Genomic DNA, 9208 nt, shown 5'->3' on the forward strand with positions numbered 1-9208 from the left:
GGCCGGGCCCAATCCCAGCCCTATGCAAACCTATCCTCAGTATTTTGTAAGGGTGAGTTAATAGTTTTAATTGATTAAAAAAAAAATCCAAAGGCAGCACAAGACCAAGTTATTAAATTCCAAGTATGAGAAGGCCAGGGGTAAATAAAATAGAAACTTTTTGATTAAGATCAACAGATCAGCAGACAAGCCAACCAGGCGGCAGAGATTACATCGCGGCCTTGGCTTCCAGGAGGATGTGTCCCAGTGATTGGTTTACCAATCCCCCTTCCTCTTTTTCTAATTTGTTGTTGTTTGATGCTTCCCACATTACTCCCCGGGATGTTGTTCCTATTGGGTTTGATGTTGGTTAGCTTTCCCTGTATCTTTTTTTTTATTGCAAGTTTGTTTTCTGTCAAAAAAAGAAAAAAAAGATCAACAGATCCATGAGGCACTAAATTTATCAATGAAAATGAGAATTCTCAATTTTATGTTCAGAAATTAACGGTTCATCTATTTCCAATCATCCATCTATTCTTTTTAACAAAATATGTTTAGCAGAGAGCGTTCATTTTCGAGCTTCAAAATCTTAAGCTTTAATCATGATTCACTTCAAGATTAAGGTACTTTTTAAAAAACCAATTAGACCCCAAGTTGAGTTAAAATTTTGGGATTTCCAACCCAATTTACCTAAAGAAGTTAAATTGAAGCAAGGTTCCTAAGTCTCAGACCTCCCGCAACTTTAGATGTATAAACTTTTGACTAAGCTACACGAGTTTTAAATTGTATGCCCTAAAAAAAAGCTCTAGACATAAACTGTACAGTTTCTTTTGGGTGAAGATAGCAAGACACATTCTTTTTTCTACCAAAAAAAAAACAAAAAGAAAGAAAGAAAGAAAGAAAACAAGACACTGAATGATTGTGATTTGTGAGATAATTGAACCGATGAGAGTAATTATTTGTCACCGTAGTCTTCGCCTGGTCAGTAATACTCCATTCTCGGCTCTGGTAGGTATTTTTGTTTTTTGTTTTGTTTTTATTTGGGCGGAATTGACCAGAGTCAATTGTTTTGTTTTATTAGCAATGCCCATCGGGTCCTAGACCAATTGGCATAACCAAAAACTTGAATAAAGAAATATACAAAGCCCCTCCGATTTCCACAGCTCCCACCACCGTCAAACCCAACCGGAGACGAAGCCCTAACCGAAATCCACAATGCAAGTGCAGCAAAACCCTAGCATCCCGGTCAGCGAAGTCTACTGGTCTCTTCTCCACAAAGCCGATAAGAAATTCTCCAAAATCCGAGAGCTCCCCTATTACCACCGCAACAGGTACCACTCCCATTCATTTCTTCTTCAAAATCAATTCACAAACACAATCGGTACTCAATCTCGAATCTTCGTGTTTGTCCAGGCATGAGTACGACGCCTACTTCTACAAGGTCTTCAAGGTCTACACGCAGCTCTGGAAATTCCAGCAAGAAAACCGCCAAAAGCTCGTGGAGGCCGGTCTCCGGCGATCGGAGATCGGCGAGATCGCGTCGCGAATCGCGCAGCTTTACTTGGGGCAGTACATGAGGACCAGCGAGGCTAGCTATCTGTCCGAGGCGTACATTTTCTACGAGGCGATTCTGAGCAGAGAGTACTTCAAGGAGGGCATGTTTCAGGACCTCAACTTGGCCAGCAAGCAGCTCAGGTTCATTTCTAGGTTTCTTATGGTGTGCTTGCTTTTGAACCGCCGAGAGATGGTGCAGCAGCTGCTTCATCAGCTCAAGGCCTTGGTTGATGACTGCAAGAGGACCTTCCAGGTTATTTTCTTTAGGAATCTATTTGATTACTTTTGTTGTTAGTTTGCCATTGAACTGTTCTATGTGCTCTGGTTTCGAATTTGTGTAATGGAAACTTAGTTTTGTGGTATTGAAGGATAGAACTTATTGAAAATGTGATAAAGGGTTCAACCCCAATACAAATAGACAAAGAGTTAAAAGATAGAAAAGAAAATAACAAACTACAGGGAGTATTACCTCGATATAGATTTATATACATTAGAGTATAATCAGTGGTAATTGAGAATGACAGACATTTGTTGTAGTGTGGGGATCATGATGACCAGTTTTGAAGCATGAGATTTTGAAATTGTGTTGCTCTAAGTGAGGAATTTATGCAAATGAGGAACATCTGGGGCTTGTGCATTGCAATGTAATGTAGTGCGGTGAGTTGATCATGGACAGAGAGTAGTATTGAAAGGCTAGGAAGTAGTTCAGAATAAGATAGATGAGATTTTATGTATTATCAAATAGGTGCTGTAGATTTGAATGTAATATTGTAAGTTTTTATGTGGGTGTGTGCGCGCGCGCGCTCGTGTGTAATGCATTATTGATAACACATTTATGTGGCTAATTGCAGTACAAGAGTCAGTCATGCTGTTTTGTTTTTTTTTAAAAGTTGTGTGCTTATATATGCCAAGTCTTGTGTTCTTGCAGCTAAGTTTAATAGTGACATTTGAATGATCTTGTTTCCAGGAAACTGATTTTAAAGAATGGAAGCTGGTGATTCAGGAAATAGTTAGATTTTTGAAAGCTGACACAGCTTTTATGAATATCAGGCCATTGAGATATAGTATTGTCCTGGAATGTCATCCCGATTCCTTACCATCTGTTTCCACATTGGTTGTAAGGAGGTCTTTGAGACTGCGAGATGCGATGCTAAGCAGCTACCATCATAATGAGGTTAGGTATTGAGGTTTTTCCTTCACCTCTTTGTGGTTTTTTTAATTTTTTAAAATTAATTTTCAAGAAAAAATAATTACTGAAGTCCGATCATGTAATCCTTCTGTATGGAACTAATACCAGCCTATGTGCAAAACTATAGCTAGGATATGACAAAAACATAGAATATAGACAGAAATAGTTTCCCGGAACTCTGAGAAATTGAAGCCAAAGTGATGCTTAAAGCCTTAGTTTATGTCATAGACGTTCACCTCCTCCTTCACTCCTCTGTGTATAATCTGCATGTGCTTAATACTGATTTAGAGGGTTTTCAGTTATTTGTTTTTGATACTGTTGTAATTTATGCCTTGCAAATACATAAACTTGAATTGTACACTAACATTTTCTGTTTTTCCATTGGTTAAAACTTGACCAGGTAAAGTTTTCGGAGCTCACTCTAGACACTTTTAGGATGCTTCAATGTCTGGAGTGGGAACCTAGTGGCTCATTTTACCAGTCAAATGTTGCTAGAAACAGTCAGAACGGGGCGCCAGGGTCCGGCCGCATTAACTACTCCCAAGATATTGCTGATCCTACTCTGCCACATAACCCACGGAAAGCTGTCTTATATCGTCCTTCTGTTACACATTTTCTGGCGGTAAGTCTGATAGGAATTAATGGTTGCCTGTTTCCCTTATAATTACTATGTTTCATTTGGCATGTCAGGTTGTAAAGGGTTATCGGTTTCGTGAATTCCCGAAAAATAACATTTTGAACTTAACTACTTATGTTCAATGTCAAATACTACATACGCCTTGAGTTGAAGTCAAGTTGCAGAAAAACATATGTTTATTTTTTGCTGATTTGATCAACTATCTTCCTGCTATTCACCTGTATGGTGATGACAATAAAACATCTCTTTTTTATTTTATTTATTTTTTTATTCTTTTATATATTTATTTATTCCCCCATCACCCGCTCACCTGATTTAGTTTCGGTCATGACTTGGTGTCTCTTGGAGGATTTAAGCTTCAAACTAAAGTTTCATGATTCAACCGAACACTAAAATTGGTTTCTTTGCATATGATAATATTTGAACTGCATCTTTGTAGTAAGGAACCTGTTGATACCGATTTTTTGTCCCCATCGATAAAAAACACACATGTAGACGAGAGATGTATACTTTGCCAAAAAAGAAGACGAGATTTAGTGTTAACCCAACCCAAAATTGGGGTACATAGGGGAAATTTGGTGTTTTTCCTTTTTCGCTAATCTGCTAAGCCTAATTTTGGTGACAGATTGCATTTGCTAGGCCGAAGCTCATAGCTTGGAGCGAGAGTTGAGTAGGAACCCCCTATTAGTGAGGTGAGGGCCTCCTTGTGGAGGCATGTGGAGGTCCCTTCCTCTTGCAAGTTTTTGATGTGGGATTTAAGGGGCCTATGCCAATTGCATTTTCCTTTCTCTTAGCTATTACTGCTTGACCAAAACCTTGTAGAAGCAGAACTTATAAGTGAAACCAAAAGGTTGGTCTTTCTTGGTTCTGTTACATCTCTACCCCTGACCCCCCTTGTGGATTAGCTTATGTTGTGTTTGGTTTGGTATCCCTTTTTGTAGTAATTATGCTTGAAACTAAAGTTTCATGCACCCACCTAACCTTAAGTTTGTTGCTTTGCAAATGATATCAATTCTTGAATGCTCTTAAAAGGCACATTTTTAAGTATGAATTTTTGGTATATGGACCATGACTTTGTATAGCACCTGGATGAGTTTGGATTATGAACATGGGGCTTATGGCCCTAAAACCTAAACCAACAGATACCAAATGTCTAAAACCATTCCTGACATTTATTTATTGTGCCTTTGAGTAAGCATGTCATTATAAGTTTCTGTAAACACATTGATAAGTTTGGATGGATTCTTACAGCATTTTTCCCCTTTTGGAATAGTTAATGCTCCTCATATATCAAGAATGTTATCCTTTATCTGCCCTAAAAAAATCTAGTGTTTTTTTTTTTGTTGAGAACTACACAATTGATAAGAATCAATATATTTACTTGACTGGCAGGTTCTGGCAACAGTTTGTGAGGAGCTTCCATCTGATGGAGTTATCTTGATATATCTGTCCGCTTCAGGTTTGAATAATTTTGTTATACAAGGATTTTGTTTTCTTTATGGGTTATGTAGGATCATCATTTCTTTTGCTCATTATATTGGCTCAGTTAAAGGACATGACATTTAATTGCAAGCAGGTTCTGGAATGTATGCTGATGCGACATCTGATAGACTAAATCCTTCTTGTGGACAAAGTAAAGGAGATGACTCAAGCTTACATGCTAGTTGTTTAAACTTTGGTAGCCATGGAAATGGAGGTACTCTTCGAAACAAATTAGGAATAGTTAATGATGTAGACCTACTCAAATAATATATATATATATATATATATATATATATATATATATATATATATATATATATAGATTCCATGCTACTTGAGACAATTAAATTCAGTTTCACCCATAAGGTTTAGTTTGCCGGTTTATGCCCCAATTGTCTAATTTTTTGCCCTAACAAAAGATTGACCTAACAAAAGAAAGAAAATTCAACTTCTAAAGGGGAAAAATGCTGTAAGAATCCATCCATGTCCCTCAAAGGTTGACCTAACAAAAGAAAGAAAATTCAACTTCTAAAGTGTGCCTTTGTTAGAATCTGTAGTTTTTGGTTTTAGGAAGGGATATATTTCATGCCATTTACTTATTCACATGTGGTTAGAAAATGGATAATTCATTAATGGAGTTCTTGATTGATAATTTATGATGTTGGACAATGAGATTAATATCCAAAGTTTGATGTCGTCTTATCTTTTGATATCATTTCCTTGTTTTTGCATGAGTCCGTAAGGATAAACTGTTCTGATATCAAACAAAATCATCCATTTTTCAGGAATAAATAGCGTCTATCCCAGTGACTTGGTTCCATTTACAAGAAGGCCGCTCTTTCTAGTTATTGACTGTGACGGCAGTGAAGCTTTTGAGGCAAGTCTATCAACTCTATTATGCATTTCTTTTTTCGATTAATGTACTTGGCAATGTTACATCTTACAGAGTCCATGGTCTATAAACTAGCTGGAACTGTTTTATGCCTATAAGTATGATTTTGAACATTGCAGTGTTTTCTTTTTGTTGGCAGTTATTAGAGCTGTAGAACCCCACAATAGCTTCTCTATCAAAATATTAATGAACACAGTAGTTCAGTGACTTGCATAATCAGTTCTGAATACTCCCAAAAAATTAAATGGCCCCACCTTGTGTATAGTTATTCTATTCTGATAAGATCGTTGTTTCTTCTAAAATAACATTTACCCTCTCTCTCTCTCTCTCAAAAAACTTCCTATTCATCACAAGATGTCATGTGTATCAAACCACATCTAATGGCTCCTATTGCTTGAAATCAATTTTGACTTATTTTTCTTTTCATCAAAACTGAAATACGAAGGGTCTCTCTCTCTCTCTCTCTCTCTCTCTCAGCAGAATTATTTATGGTAGCTGAATGAGCAAGATCCCCCCTTTCTTCTTGTTTTCTTGATTTTGTTTTAATCTGAGTAGAAACTATTACTCTAACCTATGGAGGTGACTAATTCTAAAATGTGCTCAGGCTATAAATGGAGTACAAAAAGGAGAGACAGCTGCAATGCTCCTATCTTCGAGCTCTTCATATCAAGCTTCTGATGTTGGTTCCTCTCGTCAGCCAAGTGGAAGCCTATTCACTATTTTCCTTACAGCTCCAATGCAGGCTTTCTGTTTCTTGCTTGGTGTTTCAGGCACTGACATTGACATGGTGAGTAGAAGATTGACACTTTCTCTGTTCTTATTTGAATTGTATGAGTTATTTACTTTTCCAGAGCATTTACGGAAGGCAAATGCATCAGGATATATATAACAAGGCTGAGAAGCTGCTTTCTAGTTCATTAAGTGACTGGGGATCTACTTTGGCAACATCGGATACTGTTGACCCTGTTTGGGCACAGGTTTTGACTGATCCATTCCTGAGGCGACTCCTATTGAGGTACTATCCTATAAAGCTTAATGGAGAATAATGACATGTTTTTGCTTTTCATGCCCGCAATCCTCTCAAGATTTGATACTGTTCTGTTGTTTATCCCTGCAAGTGTTTTGCTAGCTATCCTATATGTACAAGGTTGAGGATTTAATGTTTACAATCTGACTTGGCCATCAGTTTGTTGGTACTGGGATGATGAACTCTGAAGCAAGTCCTATTTTGAACCTGCATGCTTACAGCTGCATACATAGAAAGTTGGATTAGTTTGTTGCTTTAATTGTTAGGTACACCTAAACATGATAAAACAATTAATGGAATTTAACCCAAAAAGGGAAGAAGCACATCCTGCACCGTCATCTGTGAAGCGCTACACTCCTGCTTCTAAGCGAACTACTGTAGACAGACTACCAGGAGTGGGAATAAAGCTCCAGCCCTTAGCCCTGAACTCCATCAATAAAAAGTAAAATTGAGAGCACAATTAGCACTAGGGAGTCTTATTACCACTCGACCCAAATGAAACTTAAGTTGCTTTAAATATACTTGCCCGTAAGATTACTGCTGATATAAGTTAACATCAACTCTTGGATTGACCTGTGATCCATTTTTTATTATCCTGTTGACTTAAAACTTTTTAGTTACCATGGCGACTTCTATTTAGACAAGAAAGACCAAATTTTAGAATTGGGGAAAGGGGCCTAGTGTTGATGTTCCAAAGATGGTACATCTTTTCTGGGTAAGCTGTGGCTACTGCATTAGACATCTAAATACTCTTTGATCTATGGGACTCTTTATTGCAAACTGTGCGAGCCTGCAAGGTGTCCTGGTAGGTGGTTGGAGTTTTGCAACTAGACATTTTTGACTCTTTGTTTTATTAGTAGTTAAACACTCACATGCTCATGTGCATACTCTTGTTCATGATATTACTTTCCTTGATGGCATGACCACTTCAATTAAATAGTTAAAATGAACTTTTATTGGCCATGTTATTACTGGATGCTCTCAAATGGATTGATCTTTTCAAAATTTTGCTGATTGCTGTTCCTTGTATATCTACTCACGTCTCACGGTACTTCAGTCCTGCTAAAGTAGTGAACTTTATTTCCTATATTCTGTTTGTGATACATATGCACTTACATTTTTCCTCTCTAGGTTCATATTTTGTCGGGCGGTGCTATCACTCTATGCTCCAACCTTCAATAAGAAGGAATTTACTCCCAAGTGTGTACCATGCCTCCCAGCGTCTTTCCTGCCAACAACAGTTGCATGCCAGACAGTTATTTTGCAGATAGCGAATATCTTTGGAGCGAGCTCTAAATTCGTTTTCTCAGAAGGACTTGTACTCCCAGAAAATAGACAGGGTGACACAGAAGCAGTGCCATGTTCATGATGCATATCGAGTAAAGCAGAAGATTCATGAATCAATTGGCTGGAGAGTTTACTTTTGCTGATTTTGCTTCATTGCGTCTAAAACTATCCCAACAGCTTGTATTGTGTCGGTGCTTGTACAGGAAATGATTGAAATACCGAGCTGTGTGTTTTTGTTGTTCTTAGTTATGAACTTGTAACTTTTTCCTTTGTTGTGAAATTACCTGTTGTTGATTAAGGCAATCCTTGTAAGAGATAACTTGGAATGGTTTTGTAGAAATAGAAAAAAGTTGATGTCTCTTCTGTGTACTTGGAGAGAGCTCTTTCTTGTCTGTATGTTGTATTTATTTATTTATTTTTGGTTAGTGTGGTCGAAGCCTCTATGCTGTTCTTAAAAAGTGGTCATACAAAGAAAAAGAAATCGGGTCTGTTTGGTTAGGTAGGACTCTAAAGTTTCAAGTCCATTATCGAGGCTGTGGTCAAGCAGTGCCTCGTAGGGTTTTGCTTGTTTTGTTAGTGAAATGGGAGCCTAACAATGTTTTCAACAGAAGCATAATCTTAGCTCTAGTAGTAAGATGGTGTAGTATTATGCTTCACTAAACACAGTGGCTCTAGTCTCGTAGAGAATGTAGAGATTTTAAGAAATGGCGAATGCATTTCCGATGATCTCTATGAATATCGGGCAATCCTTAAAGTTTTAATCTTCTCTACACTGAGCAAAAAGCGGTCACGAGTTCATATGCTCATGGTCCTTTCAGTAAATTTGTGGGAAGGATCTAACTCATCTAAGTAAGCATGTGCTTTATTTTCACCGGTGAGTATTCTAAATCTGCTATTGATATCAGAACCTATATTCAATCACGTATGATTCATCTGCAAACGTGGAGTAAAGGCAAAAGTTGATTTCAATGAGGATTTATACTTTTATTTACTGGAGCGAAAAGTGCCATTAAGCATGCTCTGCTAGGGTTTATTTCTTTTAGCTATGGTCCTTTTTTTTTTCATTTTTAGAGGGCAGAACCGCAGAATATAAATAACATTTTCAAGCAACAATCGATATTTATGCAAGAACTAATTTGCAAGAATTATCCCAACGTGCAG

General features: G+C 37.5%; 1 protein-coding gene across 1 annotated transcript; it reads left to right on the forward strand.

Moving 5' to 3' along the window:
- The first annotated feature begins 1067 nt into the window (after positions 1-1067).
- LOC112192793 (protein SCAI) lies at positions 1068-8435 on the forward strand. The gene is made up of 10 exons (XM_024332670.2): positions 1068-1310; positions 1393-1786; positions 2501-2707; positions 3123-3344; positions 4752-4818; positions 4936-5055; positions 5627-5718; positions 6338-6520; positions 6612-6748; positions 7892-8435. Exons 1-10 carry the CDS (start codon positions 1195-1197, stop codon positions 8127-8129), a joined length of 1776 nt encoding a protein of 591 aa, XP_024188438.1. The 5' UTR covers positions 1068-1194; the 3' UTR covers positions 8130-8435.
- Positions 8436-9208: the final 773 nt, after the last annotated feature.

This window comes from Rosa chinensis, chromosome 1 (genome assembly GCF_002994745.2).
Source record: "Rosa chinensis cultivar Old Blush chromosome 1, RchiOBHm-V2, whole genome shotgun sequence".
Classification (NCBI taxonomy): Eukaryota; Viridiplantae; Streptophyta; class Magnoliopsida; order Rosales; family Rosaceae; genus Rosa; species Rosa chinensis.

What these genes read in the sequence shown, in the direction of transcription:
- LOC112192793 (XM_024332670.2), top strand. Translation starts at nt 1,195, where the DNA reads ATGCAAGTGCAGCAAAACCCTAGCATCCCGGTCAGCGAAGTCTACTGG. An exon ending in ACTGCAAGAGGACCTTCCAG is followed by an intron (nt 1,787 to 2,500) that starts GTTATTTTCTTT and finishes TCTTGTTTCCAG; the next exon opens with GAAACTGATTTTAAAGAATG. An exon ending in CTGAGGCGACTCCTATTGAG is followed by an intron (nt 6,749 to 7,891) that starts GTACTATCCTAT and finishes TTTCCTCTCTAG; the next exon opens with GTTCATATTTTGTCGGGCGG.